This window comes from Punctularia strigosozonata (genome assembly GCF_000264995.1).
Source record: "Punctularia strigosozonata HHB-11173 SS5 unplaced genomic scaffold PUNSTscaffold_16, whole genome shotgun sequence".
NCBI classification, from domain to species: Eukaryota; Fungi; Basidiomycota; class Agaricomycetes; order Corticiales; family Punctulariaceae; genus Punctularia; species Punctularia strigosozonata.
This window is the reverse complement of record NW_006767448.1, coordinates 626,298-642,175: the sequence shown is the minus strand read 5'-3', so window position 1 is coordinate 642,175 and position 15,878 is coordinate 626,298. Positions and strand designations below refer to the sequence as shown.

The window sequence follows — 15,878 nt, the reverse complement described above, 5'->3', positions numbered from 1 at the left end:
GCGTGTAACAAGCAAAATGAATCGCTCTTCTTACCTTCGCGTTCATTTGCTCTTATGATAGTGTGACCATCCACGCGCAACGCGCATTGCGTGGACCCAAACCTAGCTGGGTCGCGGGAGGTCGGCGGGCGTAAAGATTTTCGACCACCACTAGCTCGAGCTTCACGCTTTTGGGACCATCTCAGTCAACTGTGCCCAGTCGGCCAGCGCCAGCAGGTCCACGCGATGACCAACCGTGCACCCTCCGAGGCATCGACGCGTTTCTCGCGTCGTTCTACTACCGGGACCCTCGTATCAAATTCTGTGTCCACGAAATCGCGTACGTTCTCCAACGCGGGCAGCGTGGCCAGCAGCGACGGCAGCACCATCGTCAGCTCGCAGCAGCAATCGCGCCCTCGCGCTCGTTCTCCCAACGCGACCCCTGTTCCAATTCCTTCCGCTACTGCCAAGCGCCTCTCAAGTTCCATCCCATCGTTGAGCGCCACGCGAAGACAGTCGGCGCCGGTGGGAAGCTTGTCGACGTCCAGACGGCAGTCGAGCAATGGCCCATCCGGGGGATTCCCGATATCCCCATCCCCGGTCACTCGTAACCCTCCTCTGGCTCAGCTCAGAAGAACGACGTCCTCCACCAGCACGGCCTCGGCAGCTTCGTCAACGCATTCCACTGCAAAATCGGTTGCCAGTGTTCGCTCTTCGTCCCAATTCCCTTCTACCCCTCAATCTGCTAAACAAGCACCTCGTATACGAACGATATCCACGCCTCAACGCCAGCATAGCTCACCTCAAAAATCGTCGTCCCCAGCAGCGACAGCTTGTGTCGCGGCTTCGGACGTTGGTGCTAGCCCTAAACTGAGGCCCAGAACGAAGCAAAGTGTCACTCCTAAGGGCACGCCCTCGAAAGCGGCGGCGCAAGATCCAACGACACCTAAGGGTACTCCTCCGGCAAAGAGAGGGAGCACCACTCCACGTTCGCTCGGGCGCCAGCAGAACGCACGCCAAGGTTCCACCACGTCTACCATCTCCGGCATGTCGCCTTTAGGAGCATCGGCCAAGTTTAATGCTCAGATCGGGCTCTCTGCGCCATCCCTGGATTCCCCCTCGATTCGGCTCACGCATGGCGAAGACGACGGCAAGGCGCTCTCGGTCTGGGATGGCGACGGTGATAACATGACGCTCGAGATGATGACGGATATAGATGATGGCCAAGTCGACGAGGACGTAAGTAGCTCCCTCATCACATAGTGCGTGCTAACCACGAGGCTGATGACGAGATTGTTTCCAGATGCAAGGCGCACTGGATAACGTCTCCGCGGTCCATGCGCGCAAGCTGCTCCATTACAAACGCCTGCTGGAGCGCACCCAAGCGTCGACGGCAGCGCAACTGCACGCCATGCAGGCTGAGATACGGATATTGCGTCAACGCGCCGAAGGATCAGGCGATACAATCGCGTTGAGGTCAGATCGGGTCGGCAGTGACGACTACTGCGTTTGTGGGGGGAAGAAGCGCACGGGCTACTGGGCTGGATACCGTGGCGACGATGATGACGATGGTAACGAGACGGTGGACTTGATGAAAGCTTTAAGGGGAACCAACGGGGAATTCAACGAGATTGAGGTGCGGAAGGCCATTCGCGGCCTGAGCAGGGATGAGAGGATGAGACTGTACGTTGTGAGATGTTGTTGCCCCTCCCAGTGCTAACGGGCTTGTTATCGCAGGATTGCCATCATCCTTGACTCGTGCATGCCGGGCGATATCCGCCTTCAAATCGCACTCCTGGAGAAGTACGCTAAGTCGACCTTCGACATTATAGGTAATCTTGCCCCGGACCTCGTATTCAAGGTCTTCAAGTGGCTTAGTGTCCCGGAGCTGCTTGGTGTCGAGACGGTCCGCACGCTATTCGAGGTTATGAATACCTTTAGGAACTGAAATCGTGATTCTTTATAGGTTTCGAAGAAGTGGCAGGGCTTGGTTCACCTCCCTGCCTTGTGGAGGCTTCATTGTCTTCGCATAACCGCTACGGATCCATCTCCCGTCAGACCTCCGAAGACTCCGGAAGGATGGTAGGTCTTTGTCGTATCGTCGCGTGGATGAACAGTGAACGTGGGCCATAGGGAACCGCTTTATCGCTCCTTGCATCATCGGGAGTCCAACTTCCGCAATGCGCTCCCTCAAACTATCCGCTTCCTCAACGGCCACACCAATTATTGCACGACCCTGCTCCTTCGAGGTTCGTGGCCGAGCGAGCCGTCGAGCAAAAGATGAAGCTGACTTGACTCTTCCTTAGGGAAGCGTTTGATCAGCGGTAGGAGTAACATTGCTTGGAAGGCCGAAGCATGCTGATGTTAGCGCAGGATCCTATGACGAAACTATCCGCTTCTGGGACGTCGAGACTGGCGAGATGAAGAAGTGTCTGCAGGTGAAGAAACCCGTCAGCTGTGTGGACTTCTTGGAGGAGGAAGGTTGGTGAAGCAGCTATGACCAACTCTTCGGTTTACTCATACCGCCGGGTTCTAGAGGTTTTCGTCGTCGGCTTTCACGACGTTGGGTATGCTGGGTTTTGCTCCTCGAAATCTGAGTCGCTGATGCCGGTCTCAGGCGTGTGCACGTCTTCTCCTCGCTCACCTTCTCGCCCCTGCAGCAGCTTTCCGGACATCTTAACGGCATCAGAGCTGTCGTCATGTCGTCCAAGACTCTTGTATCTGCTGGCGCCGACAAAGCACTCGTCGTCTGGGACTGGCGCCTTGGCACCAAGATCCACCGCTTTGGGCAGCAGACGACGATGAACATCGGCGTGCAAATCATCAACAGCCAAGAGGGCGAGAGGATCGTCAGTGTCACCATCGACGGCATCGTACGCGTGTTCTCAATCAGTAAGATCCCGCCCCATCCATTGCATCCGGTACTGAGATGGAATCCAGAACGGAGGGAGATGATCTCGCAGTTCAAGCTCTCTGAGCTGGGTGAGGGAGATCCGGTGTTGAGCAGCAAGCTGTTCAATGTAGGCACTGGACCCCACAACATGCTACAGTGAGTATGTTAGCTAGTACTCGCAATCGAATGGTGTTCTTACAGCATACATCAGGTGGTTCGCTGCGAAAGGCTCGCAGATGACGGTACGACGCATCCACTACCATGGGCCATGCTCTAAACATATCTCCAGTGTGCTACCAAGTCGGTCATACTCCATCTGCAATGGACAGAGGAGGATGAAGAAGTCCCACCGCCCGCGTCAGCTGAGCCGCAGTCTCCTCTGACATTATCAGCTCTCGGGCGCCCCAAGATGGTGGCGTCTCTTGCGCGTTCGACGTCGTCGATCAGCACCCCACGCCGCAGCTCACTCAATAGTTCAGGGTCGACCTCAACATCTGCCAGGCCACGTCTCAGCCTTACACCGCAAGCTCCGATGACACCAGTTAGCCCGTCCCCGCGCAGTGGTACTCCGTCTTCGCTCTCCGTGTCGGGGTTACGTCCGTTGTCCGCGTCCGTCAACGGCGGAGGCTCTCCTTTCCAAATCCACTTCGGTCGGGCTGCGGTGCTCACTGCTCCACCGAAGCTGGTTGCCGTGGTAGAGACCCCCGATGTCGCCGTTGGGGCGGTTGATCCTCAGAAGCGCCGTGTAGTCACTGCGACGCGCTTCAGTTCCCGCGCGGGAGCCGATCGTAGGGTGGGCACGACTCTTATTCACGAACCTGTGACGTTCCTCATGATCGGCATATTCTAGATATTCATATCGACACATCACGACAAATCGCAGAGGAGGAAGGTCTCGGAGGATGGTGAAGATGAAGACACCGATACGGACTCCAGTTCCGACCTGGTCTCGTCTCCGGGGGTCGATTTGGACACCGATATACATGCGCTACAGGGCGTCTGGGCCGCGCTGGCCCAAAACGATGGTGCCATCCACACCGTCAAGGGCCTACTTGGCAAAGTGCCGCCCAATTATCAAGGTCTTGCAACTCCCGAGAAGAACCCGATGTCGATGCAGCTTACGCACGAGGAAGTCGTGGTCGGCTGCGCAGATGGAACGATTTAGTGTGTATTTGTTCCGTGCTTTGTGATCTGGTTTTGCTAAAACGTCGTCGAAGTGTGATGAACTTCGTAGGCCACGAGTACAAGCGGTCATCCGCCGCGAGCGATATCGCCGTATTGGACACTCTTGGATAGAAACTGCAAGGTGCGCCTAAGTCGCTCACACGCGTCTCCACTGATTCATGATGTATCAAAGTATATTGAACCGCGATATACCCTTCAACACCCCGAAGTACTGTTTGAAACTGGAAACTGAGAGGAACCTGCACATGCTTTCGACGAGCTTTCGACCCGCTTCACATTCGCTACCTAGCCTCGTAATCGTAATGAGTTAGACATTCTCGTGTAACAGGATAAACGATTGATGATTCATAGCCGACGCCGGTCTGCAGTGCGATCTCAAGTGGGCCTGGCCTGCGTATTATCGCGTATTCGACATTGCAACCTCGGTCTAGTGACACTATTCATAATTGCATAGCTGAAGGATCTTCTATCGCAGGCCAGTCATCCTCTCTACCCTCAATGATCAGCAGATTCTGCTTCAACGCCTTGGGTAGAAGTCGGTTCACCCTCTCCTCGTATAACGAGGACTCTGCTATGCGCGCCCTCGGCAAGACCATATCGATCACGAGTTCTTCCAGAGCCGGAAACCGGTCCTTAGACGTCACCGCATCATCAACTGCAGCCCAATCGAATCGGTCCCAAATACCGGGATCATCCGCAGGAAAGACACGCAATGTGATGAGCGCGAGCTCTTGGGTCTGGATCGTAAGAAGTAGGTGACTTGCCCAACACCCGTCCGCGGTCCTTCCGCTATGCTTAGCATAGCCCCTACTCGAGCACAGCGTGAGTTCTTGCAGCTTCATACCGGTGTTCCATGCCTTGTCGGAGTAGCACAAGACTGCGTATTCAAATCATCAATGGTGGAAGGGCTTGTCTCGCAATCACGGCCTCACCATCTCGCTCCTCTTTCGACAACGTCCATAGCACTTCCAGCTCCAAATGCACGACGCCCTTGCCTGGTTCCGAAAGCGCACGCCACAGGTGATAATCTTGCCAATCCATGATGCACATGGTGAGGGAGTCCACTCCGCCGATGACATCCGCTATCATCCGCCCTTTGAGTAATTTTGCAGTCTGACCGTAGAGATTCAGACTTTCGAAGTGCAAGGGTAGATGGGATGCCGGCGTTTGTGCAACGTCGACGAAGCAAACGGACGCCAGAGAGACATCCCTATGCGGAGGCATGCAGGACAAGATACGTATGAACCCGTCCAATGAGGGGAAGGTGCAATCGTGCATGGCGATGTCTTGAAGGGCAGGAAACTTTTGGGGGAAGCAAGGCACGATATCCCACCGAGAGATGTCAAGATCTACCAACATGAGCCATACGAGTTCACAGCACACGCTGAAGACAAATCGCAATGAATGGTAGAAACCGTTCGGGACGTTGGCTGGAGATCCTGTGAGTTCTATGGAAATTATGTATGAAGCTAAGCCAGGCGAAGCCAGAAGGATGTCTTGCAGGCGAGAGCATGTCGTTGTATTGAGAGAAACGTCACGGAAGAGAAGACGTTGGCTTCGTCCCCTGGTGGCTCTGCATGTCAGGGACAAGGCTCGCAGTCGATCTTCCCGAGACTGGCGAGTTTCCTGATGTGCTTCGTCTTCGTGTACGAAATCAATAACCATGTCGAGTAGCTCCTGAGGAAGGCGAGTAGAATGGAGCATGTTGGCGGGTCGATGAGGAGCGGCGAGAGGGCGGAGCGAGGAGGGCAATCCATGCATCATTCTTATAGCCGCGAGGACATTTTTTGCCTTGTATCGCGTCCAGACACAAGCCACATTGGCTCGGGGTTTATGATTGATGATAAGACAAAGCCCGCATTGTCTCGCCATGACTGCGGTTCTGTGGCCCAGACAATGCAATGATTGCGTGGTAGCACGAGATCGCCACAAGAGTCGGCAGCATGTGGCCTCGTACCCTCCTGTTGGCCACCACGATCGCGACGAGCGATGAACGAACGGCATTCCTACGTGCGTTGTCCGCCAGTCAAAGTTGCGCGCATGGTGCTTCATGTCTGCGTGAGTCACACAGCCTGAGGGGTGGTTGTTCTCGTTATCGGTCAAGCGAGTGGTAGTGAGGTGTAATAGGAAAGCTCGAGATCGACTGTAGATTGTTTGAAGTTGTTGTGGACGCAGCGGCAAGCACTGTGCAAAACCGCGCTGAACGAGGTGGCTGAGTAACGATAGCACCTGCTTCACCCCGCCACGACCGACCAACCGATAACATCAGGAAAAATCTGACTATCGAAAGAGACGCTTATTGGGTACCGAAACCCTCTAAAGCTACTAAATGAACACGTTTTAGTAAGTTTTAGGAGGTTTTTAGCAAATCCGGTTTTTCCTGATGAAATTGACTCCTTGGAGGTTCATTCAGTCCTTGGCTCAGTCGTCAACGCTATTTGATTTAGATTCGGATACTTCGACGTCCCTCTGTTGCGAGCGAGGGTCGAACTCCGCGATCTGTGGACATGTTACCTTCAGGAAACGGTCGAGGGTATCATCGACCTCGTACTACCTCCACAGTCGATGGCAAGGCGATACACGAATCGGACTTAGGCAGACTCTCGAAAGATACGCTGAACGCCCTTTCCTTAGTAAGTTGGGCAACCGGGTTGCCGCGCTCAATGCGACCTCTTTCAGGGAGATCTGCAAACGACACCGGGACGGCTTTGCGGCGGCTCTTCATCTGGCTTCTGGACGCCGGGTATGAGGTCGTGGTGGGACACGCGCCATGTCTGCTGGCGTACATCCTGCAAATCTGCGGTTGGCTTACGGAACTTCAAGCTTCGATTCATGAATCTCGCTCCTTGGTCAATGCACATCGACATCTTCTTAGCCAGTTGCCAGTCGCTACCGCCCCTTCGTGCCATAAGTAGGGCTTTAGAAGTGCAGGTTGGATACGTACATTTACTTGGCGGATATCTTCGTCCCACTGGCGCGATCGCATGATGGCACGGTTTTTCCGCCGAGCTTTTACCTTAGCGAAGTTCACATTAGCGGGTCATGCGAAGAAGCCTCGGCCATGCGTGTGGGACAACGGATGGACAAGTCCGGTTACCCTCGTAGCCCCGTGTGGTCACTGAAGCTTCGGGCTCACCACCTAGAGACTTCGAGGCTGAGGTGACATTGACTATGAGATGGCAGCTCTTTCCCAGGACCGTAAAAAGGAGTATCGTTTGTATTGGGGAAGAGAAATGCATAACGAACAATGCAGATTGAAGGCAGAGGTGTTGGCCGCTTTGGGGTGAACGGGTAGATGGGTAGCTGCAAGTCGGAAACTAGTAGTTCAAAATTTTCCATGGCATTCCTAGTTGTCTTTGATATAACACCGCAATCCACAGTCAGAGCCTCGATGCATTCACGGTATCACTTGCAGTATGCCTCGTTCAGCAACTTTCGGGAGCCGCCGCGCGAGCACAACAGCCATGATCGCCTTCAAGTCCAGGTTCGCCGTGTCGCACCGCGGGTCGCCGAGATCCTCGTGTTTGACAACAACGGCGCACAAGGTGGTGCACGCTGCAAGCACGTCGTCCGCGTCCGCCCACCGGAGCCCGTGCCATGGGTCCGGATCAACGTAGTGAATGACGAGGATAACGGACTCGAGCGCGGCGCAGTTAACGGTGCGAAGGAAGCGGCTCGCCCATTCGCCATCGACACCGGCATTCTCGCGCGGACGTTCGCGCGCGTACTCTCGCAGGGTGAGCGTCCGCAGCGCGACGCCGCGCGTCCACTCGCACTCGCCGCTATATATCGTCTCTGTAATTAACGTTGCATGGATGAGAAGATGCGGCCGTGAAAGGAGTTACGGTGAGACACTGACCTTCTGGCCACTCCTTGTCCTCCTTGTCTTCCGAATCGGGCTTTCCTTCCCAGTTCACGGACAGGGTCAGATGTTCGAGTCCCTTCCGTGGGACGGTGAGACACTGCAGCAGATCGTGATCTTGCCAGTTCTTGATGGTCATGTCGAGCATCTCCAGGCGAGAAATACCCTCTGCGATTGGACCAGCGTGGGTCTCTGTAATAACGTGGTCCTTGAGGTCAAGCGCGCGTAGCCTCAGGCCAGCGTAGGGCCATCTCCCTCGGTCCCAAGGCTGTTGGTAGACATGGGAGGAGACATGATCGAGACGAAGGTTGCGTAGCAAGGGCATGCTCCCGAGCGCCTCCGCAAGGTCGTCGTACGAGTCCATCACGCAGTTTTGTAGGATGAGGTCGTGCAGCCCGTGAAGCGGGCCAGCTCCGATAAGGTAATTGAGCGCGCCGCTTGTCGGGAGGCCAGGCAGGGATTTGAAGTTGCGCAGGCGGAGCGTCTGAAGCCCACGGCAAGCGGTGAAGATACTAGGCAACGTAGTCCAGAGCCCGTTGGGAGAACCGATGCGAGAGCGACCATCAACGTCGAGCGTTTTGATGCTGTCGCCGAGGTGCGGGGTGGTGGAGAGCGTCGCGAGGAGTTGTTCGCACTCGGCGCAGGTCTCGAGCCGAAGCGTATCGGAGGGCTGGTGGGCAATCCAGTCGACAGTACCGTCGTTATTTTTCGATGGTGCTGGTACCTCAGGCGTAGCCGGGGTCGAAGCGTATTCCGAGGCTAGCTCACTCAAGCCTGGGTAGCACGGGCCGATCAGGAGGTGAGCGGGTAGAGTGTCAATTTGCTCCATGCTATTGAGCTGGTTAGACTGCCCTGCGAGCTGAGTCATTGGCGGCGGCGCGGGTGCAACGGTCTGCTGGTACTTTGAGGAGAGAAAGGCCTCCGGAATGTGTCGCCTTATATGCGATCCGAGTGCTCCGTTGCAACAAGGGTGGCGTTAGGTAAATAAAAACAAGTGTGGCTTTTGACCTGCATTCCAGGGGGCAGATCGGAATCGTGACAAGAGCTGTTGATATATGGAAACATGAACCTCAGGTCCTTTTTGATTCCGAAGGGCTTGCATATCCTTCCACGTGTTCACCGCACAATAGGATATCGAACACGGTCCACTATATCTTGTTGTCAGTCGTGACATCGTCTTCGTACTTATATAGCCTCGCCACAGGGAAGACGAGGGAGCTGTGCTAGTCTGCAAGCGGCTTTCTCCGCATGTGGTGAATGTATTGTTTTAGGCAGTGTCCACCCGCCGACCTTCACGACCGATCCTCAGGATCGGTACAGTCTGTGGCGCAGCACTACGCTGTGCAGTAGCTAGTGCAACAGGAGGAGAAACCATCGACAGCATCCATAGGGCAGGCTTGTAAGTTCGGGATCCGTTGCCCGAGAACCTCCGCATGGCCCGCCGAGCTGCCGATTTCACACGCCTTGTTAAAGGCAGGTCTTTCTTGTCTTCATCGACCGCCGATAGTGTAGCAACAGCCATTCGTATGCGGAGTTACTAAAGTACATATCATCGTAACCTGACAAGAACAGAGCATGCATACATTCGCTCATTTAAAAGCACATCACGCTCGAAAGCTCGTAAAAGTCAGATGGGCACGGTAAGAATGCCCCGCGCCGCGACCCTCGACAGTCGTCGCGCGATCGCCATGCCCATGCCCGCCTTCACCCCCTCATACGCCGCGTCCCTCTCCGCATCGCCGAGGTTCTCGTGCCTCACGACGACGGACCGCAGTGCGGGGAGCGATCCGAGCACGCCCAGTTGAACCCGGGCCACGGATCCGCCGGATCGCTGAAGCGTACGACGAGCGTCACGCTCTCGAGCGCGGAGCCGTTCACGGTGCATATGAAGTGGCTCGCCCCACAGCCCGTCGACGCCGTCGTTGTGCCGCCGCCGTTCGGTCGGATGTTCGCGCAGGAGGAGCGAGTTCAGTGCGACGCCATTCGTCCATTCGTTCTCGGGCGCGTATATGTCATCTGGAAAGTGCGATTCGTATGAGTCGGGGCACAGGGGGCAGGAATGGGGTGTAAGAGGAAGTGCGGCGTACATGCTGGCCATCGCGTGTAGCCCCTGTCGCCCTCCCAGTTGACGGACAACACCAGCCGCTCCAGCCCCTTGCGCGGCACGGTGAGGCACCGGAGGAAATCGTAGTCTCGGAAGGTTTTGATGGCCATCTCGAGTGTAGAGACGCAGGCAAAGGCACTCGCGAATGCCCCCACCTGGTCTTCTTTCAACACCTGGTCCATCAGCGCGAGCACGCTCGGTCGCAGGCCGAGCGTGGGCCAGACGCGCGCGAACCCGTTCCTCGATGCCCGTGCGGGAAGTGCACGCGGTGGAAGCACAAGTGCGGTGCAGGCCGAAGTGATGGACGACGAGAGCGCGATCGCCAAGTCGTCGTACGCGTTCATCGTGCAGCCCTCGAGCAGAAGGTAGCGCAGCTCGCGGAGGGGGGCGCGAGCGCGGCGCAGGTACTTGTCGATGTCCCATTGACGGTCGTCCATGGAGCCCATGTCGGCGGCGGTGAAGTTCTTTCAAGACGAGCGTGACCGGATGAGGGCACGCGGAGAGGATGGCGGGGATCTCGTCGATGAGCGCCTTGGCGGTGCCACGGCGCGCGCGCGGCCGTCGATGTGCAGGGATGTGATGCGGGTGCCGCACATGCGGGGAGGCAGCGAGCGTCGCGTGCAACTGCTCGCACTGGGCGCCGGTCTCGAGCTTGACCGCGTAGCAGGGTTCGTGAACGGCCCACGTTACTATGTAATTTGCGTCATTCGGCTGTGGTGCGGCGTCGGTCGCGGCGGGCACCGGTCCTCCGGGAGGTCCGATGACAAAGGGAGCGGGCAAGGGGATGGGGTTGGGTGGACCTGCGGGCTGCATGGATGAGTGGCAGGCGCGATGTGTGTTAGGATGATCTAATAGCAATAATACACGATCGGGCTGAGTCGGTTTATATGAACGAACAAAGAAGATGAACGAACAAAGACGTATAGCTCCAGCTGTCACAGCAGGTTCCCCTCCTTTGCGGGACGCATCCTGATGGAGGGAATTTCGTGTGATTGGGGAATATAATCCTCAAAGCCGTTTTCCCTTGCATCGATCGCGATGTCGTCTTTGCACCTTGACGTCTTTGTGATCATCCAGGGCAGTATGCCTGCATGAATTGCTCGCACTTAAAAGCTCCTTTGTCGAGCCTTTGTTCCACATTCGGATGTTGTGTAATTACTCTCCTTCACGACGGTGATCAGCGGTGCAATTTGGGACCTGCATACCGTTGCGCAACTGAACAAAGGTGCCGTGAAGGCGTGAACGAGATTTCAGATCGAGCGCTTAGATGGCTGATTCCGTTGACGCCCAAGTTGGCGCCGAAGATTGCAGCGCGATCTCGAGGAGATAATAGGATATAAGCGCCAAGCAACATCCTGGATCTGCCAAGCCACGAGATTTGATAGACTGCGTGGTGTGTGTGGTCGTGGTTTGCAAGAAGAAGGACGAGAGCATGGTGGCGTGTCGGACCTCCACGTCGCCCGCCGACCTTTCCTCCGCATGCCTCCGCCTTCCCCTCCGAGTCTCCTATCGCCCTCCCGACGCCGACGCCGACGACAACGATGGGCGAGCAGCGGCTCTCCGTGCGCATCGTCTACCACAACCACTCCCACCGCCTCCCCGCCCTCTTTGACGGCGCCGAGTACGACTTCGTCCGCGAGCTGCGCGATGACCTGAACACGCTCGGCATACCCCATCCCCGGGGGGACGCGGTGCAGAGGATCAGCCGCGGCTGCGCTCAGTTCTACTGGCCCATGGCCCGCGACGTGAGCTGCCTTTCCCCGTCGCTGAGCTGTCCCTGCTGTAACTGAACCGCCTCTCCTCATCCTCCCAAGGCCCCGCAAACGATCACCAAGCGCGTGGAGAAAGTGCAGAGAGACCCCGATCTCTTGGGCGCTCTGGGGATGTGAGTGCTTGCACGTCGTCTGTCCTTCCTCGTTCGCGACGGGCCCGCTGATTCCGACTTCTCCCCAGAAAAAACATCCAATACAGGTCCGTTCCGTCCACACACACACAGGCAGCATCGTTCCCAACGTATCATCCAGATGGATAATCTGGAAGGACCGGACGGCGTCGACGTTCGACAGGGCGCCTCCCTCCGCACCTCGGAGTCTCCGGCATCAACCCTCCACCTCGTCGACCTGGTCGCTCGATCCAGACGACAAATCACTCGTCTGGGCGCCCCATGGCTGCCAGGTAACGTCTCCGTTTTCCTCGCCTGTTCATAATCGGCTGATGCTCTCTAATTTACCAGCCCTACCCTTACACCTCCCGCTCCGCCCCCATCGACCTCACCGCCCCTCCCCGCAGCTCCCGGTTCGACCGCTCCCCCGGCTCGATCGCCTCCTCGCGCCACCCCTCGACCTCCTTCGCCCACCTCCGCGACCCCTCCCCACCTCCCGTACGCATCAAACAAGAAGACGACGCGTCCGCGACCCACTTCCTCGCCTCATGCGGCCAAGACGAGATCGCCCGTCTCCAAGCGCGCGTCGCCGAGCTCGAGCGCGAAAAGGCGCACCGGCACCAGCACCAGCACCAGCAATTCCTGCCCCTCCCCACTCCCCCGCCGTCCTCGACGCCCTTCGCCCCACCCGCGCCGTCGGACAGCCCACCCGGCCTATCCCGCCCTTGCCCGCGCTCCTCCTCACCCGCCTCCTCACCCGCCTCTGCCTCTGCCTCCGCCTCATACCCCGCCGCCGCGCTCTCCACCCTCGACTCCGCGCTCGCCGCCGAACAGCGCAAAACGTACGACCTCCGCCTCGACCTCGCCGCCGCCCGCTCCGACCTCGCCGCCGCCCACTCCGACCTCGCCGCCACCCGCTCCACCCTTGCCGCCGAGCGCCGCCGCCGGCTCACGGCCGAGGACGACGTGCGCGCGGCCGAGCGGCGGACGGACGACGTGCGGCGCAAGCTCGCGCAGGCGGAGCACGAGCGCGAGCGCGCGCTGGAGCGGAAGAGGGAGGTCGAGCAGGCGCTGCGCGACGTCGCGCGCGAGCGCAGCGAGCCGTTCGTCGTCCCCGCGCTCGTGGACGCGTTTCTGGAGGTGGAGAGGATGACGCGCGAGGCGATGCGGGGTTGAGGAGACCCCCGGAGCTTGGGGTCGATTCGTGCTGCTGCCATCCGAAAAAAAAAAAAACATGTGTATATAATAGACACCCGCACCGTCCTATCGTACACACACATCGCCCCGTACCCGCGCTCTCGACTTGTAAACGTTACATGTGATGGCGCTCGGAACACGGAAAACTCGCTCGTCCAAATAAACCGGAACGCCCAGTCCGAGCTGCATCGGTATGTGCCTCGGTACTTAGAAGATCTCCACGCCGAGGTAAGTGCACACGCCGAACGCGGCGGTGGTGAGGACCGTGAGGCCGGCCACGCGACGCAGGACAGTACGCGCGGACAGGCGCACGCCGAGGGCGCCCGCGACGTCGATATCGCGGACATCGTCCGAGGTAAGCTCTATCGTAACACAACCGCGTCAGCCGTAGCATGAACAGAAAAAGAAAACGAAGGAGGGCGATCCGCACCGATGTCGCCGGCTTTGAGGTAGCCCTCGACGCGCTCTTTCTTGGAGCTCATCCTGAACCAAAGAGCGTCCGGTTTCAGCCAAACATATACGAGAGAGGATGAAGGGCGAGAGGATGAGATGGTGGAGGATGGAGGATGGGAGAAAGACGTACGTGACGAGGACGGCGCCCTTCGCCCTGGCCCATGCGAGCAGCACCTGGTCCGGGCTCGCGTCGAGCCTGGCCGCGATCGCGTTCACGGGCTTGTCGACGGGCCCTCCGCGCTGGCGGGTGAGCGGCCTACCATGGAACAACGCGCGATCAGGGGGGGTGGTCCTAATACACGAGAGTGGGGGATACGGGGGATACGTACGTGAGCGCGCTGTAGGCTTCGACGACGATGTCGTTCGCCTTGCAGAAGGCGACGAGCGGGGCTTGACGGACGTTCACGTACGGGTGGAGCAGGATCTTGGGACCTCGTCGTTTCAGTAGGCGGTCACGCCTCGATATATAGACGAAGGCGCACCTGGTTCGCGGCTGGCTTGACCTTGGCCGAAGCGAGGAGCGTGGTGAGGTCCGAGATCTCGAAGTTGCTCACGCCGATGCTCCTGAGAACGGGCGACGCGTTCGCGTTTTTTTTTTCTCAACGGAATCGTGCTAACATAGTATTCATTGCTCACTTCGCGAGGCCTTCGGCTTGGATCTTTTCCATGACCGCCCACGCGGATGGGATGTCGGGCTGCGCGAGGCGCGGGTGGTGGATGAGATATAGGTCGACGTACTTGACGCCCAGCTGCATTCAAAATCATCGATGTCAGCTAGGTGTGTGAATATACGTGGGTTTAACGCCGACGCACGTTGTCCAGGCTGTTGCGGATGCTCTGCTCGATGGACAGCCCGTCGCGTCCGGAGAACTTGGTGGTGATGAACACGTCCTCGCGCGCAAGCCCGGACTCGCGGAGCGCGATGCCGACCTCCTTCTCGTTCCCGTACGCCTGCGCGGTATCTGCGGCCATGTTGAGAGATTCAGGTCGCGGAGGGGTGAGCGGACGGGTATGAGAGACGCACCGAGGTGGCTGAAGCCGGCGTCGAGCGCGTTGTCGACGTAGTCGATCGGGTCTTGGCCGTTCCCCAACGTCCACGTCCCAAACGCGATCTCGGGGATGGTGCGCCCTATCGACCCAAGGTCGTGTTCAGCGCCGACCCCTGAGCAATTAATCGTTCGCCGTGGATGTTGCACCCACCGTCGTTCAACTTGCGGCTGTTCCACGGCATGCTGGCTGCTGTTGCGCTACGACGAGGACAGGTACTCGTTCAAGAGCGACTCGTGGCGCTCGTGGTGGTGCTCAGGCAAGCCGGGAGCGTGGAAGGCATGACGAATGGCGCGATGCAGGCGGTAAGTCGGGCGCGCACATGGCGAAGGGTGTATTGATAGCACGCGCGTGGGTACCGCCTTCTAACTCACGCCGTTGCACACTACTACTCATGAGTACATCATGTTATACTTCCACGCCCTCCGGGTGGTCATTCACCTCCTCTTCATCGCCACCCTTGCCCTCGTCTTCTTCTTCGGTATCCTCGAAATTTATATACGGTATACTTCTGCCATGAGTCCTGGGAAGAAGCTCCAAAAGTTCCTTCTACGTCGTGCTGTTCGAAGTGCAAACTCCTCCTGGAGGGTGACTGTCTCCAAGACCGGAAACCGACTTCCGGAGGAAAGGACCACGTCAATCCAAGCCTTCCCATAGGGCCGAGCCCCGTTCCGCCTCTTGTTCTGAACAACAAAAGAACCATAGAGTGATTTCGGAGGAAGCGGGTCGCCCACCGCCCATCCGCTTACAGCCAGTGTCCTGCGTCGGCCTCCTCATCAGAATGAGACTGGCATAGCGTCCAAGACTCCAGCGCAGCCTGGGTGTTCCACGCCTCGTTGCTGCAACACAGGGCTGCGTTTGGAGATCGGGTGATGAGCTAGTGAAGATGCGGTTGGCAACGGAAACACGGACCGTGTAACTGTTCCCTCTTGGCCGCGTCCAATTTCATTGCCAACCGCAAGCTCCGAGTTTTTATACCCCTAATCTGGCGATGCGAGTTCACGGTATAGCGCATAATCGTGCCAAATCCTCGATGGCCATGTCAAGATGAGATACCTTACGAATTAGGCCGGCCATGTCGGCAACCGTCTCGCTCTTTGAGGTAGTGGTTGTGGGTCGACAGCTCGGAGAAGCTCCAGGGCGAGGCGGTATGAAGCTTGGGTGGCGACGTTGGTCGTACGGTGGACGAGATCGACGAAGGACACGGTTAGCTCCTGACCCGGAGGCATGCACGACACGATGCGCATGAGGTCCGCAAACGAGAAATAAGGTGCAG

General features: G+C 57.8%; 4 protein-coding genes across 4 annotated transcripts; 1 reads left to right on the top strand and 3 right to left on the bottom strand.

The window, feature by feature from the left end:
* Positions 1-1,026: 1,026 nt before the first annotated feature.
* Positions 1,027-4,168, top strand: PUNSTDRAFT_116391 (uncharacterized protein; the record flags this gene model as incomplete). Its single annotated transcript, XM_007388110.1, has 14 exons — positions 1,027-1,218; positions 1,283-1,662; positions 1,717-1,885; positions 1,946-2,061; positions 2,113-2,228; positions 2,286-2,303; positions 2,353-2,460; positions 2,516-2,546; positions 2,597-2,871; positions 2,920-3,028; positions 3,084-3,114; positions 3,162-3,665; positions 3,723-4,036; positions 4,090-4,168. The coding sequence occupies 14 exons, from the start codon at positions 1,027-1,029 to the stop codon at positions 4,166-4,168; spliced, it is 2,442 nt and encodes an 813-aa protein (XP_007388172.1).
* A 329-nt stretch (positions 4,169-4,497) lies between these two features.
* On the bottom strand, positions 4,498-5,281 carry PUNSTDRAFT_138423 (uncharacterized protein; the record flags this gene model as incomplete). The annotated part of the gene is made up of 2 exons (XM_007388109.1): positions 4,498-4,934; positions 4,990-5,281. 2 exons carry the CDS (start codon positions 5,279-5,281, stop codon positions 4,498-4,500), a joined length of 729 nt encoding a protein of 242 aa, XP_007388171.1.
* A 2,173-nt stretch (positions 5,282-7,454) lies between these two features.
* Positions 7,455-8,787, bottom strand: PUNSTDRAFT_47398 (uncharacterized protein; the record flags this gene model as incomplete). Its single annotated transcript, XM_007388108.1, has 2 exons — positions 7,455-7,852; positions 7,917-8,787. 2 exons carry the CDS (start codon positions 8,785-8,787, stop codon positions 7,455-7,457), a joined length of 1,269 nt encoding a protein of 422 aa, XP_007388170.1.
* A 3,927-nt stretch (positions 8,788-12,714) lies between these two features.
* PUNSTDRAFT_92713 (Aldo/keto reductase) lies at positions 12,715-14,866 on the bottom strand. The gene is made up of 9 exons (XM_007388107.1): positions 14,756-14,866; positions 14,580-14,684; positions 14,369-14,517; positions 14,192-14,304; positions 14,038-14,119; positions 13,885-13,979; positions 13,686-13,811; positions 13,533-13,585; positions 12,715-13,464 (listed from the first exon to the last, which is right to left on the bottom strand). Exons 1-9 carry the CDS (start codon positions 14,784-14,786, stop codon positions 13,310-13,312), a joined length of 909 nt encoding a protein of 302 aa, XP_007388169.1. The 5' UTR covers positions 14,787-14,866; the 3' UTR covers positions 12,715-13,309.
* Positions 14,867-15,878: the final 1,012 nt, after the last annotated feature.

Coding starts and splice junctions, on each gene's coding strand:
- PUNSTDRAFT_92713 (XM_007388107.1), bottom strand. CDS start 14,786: ATGCCGTGGAACAGCCGCAAGTTGAACGACG. Junction 14,518..14,579: donor CGCCGGCTTCAGCCACCTCG/GTGCGTCTCTCA, acceptor ACATGGCCGCAG/ATACCGCGCAGGCGTACGGG. Junction 13,465..13,532: donor CCTCAAAGCCGGCGACATCG/GTGCGGATCGCC, acceptor GTGTTACGATAG/AGCTTACCTCGGACGATGTC.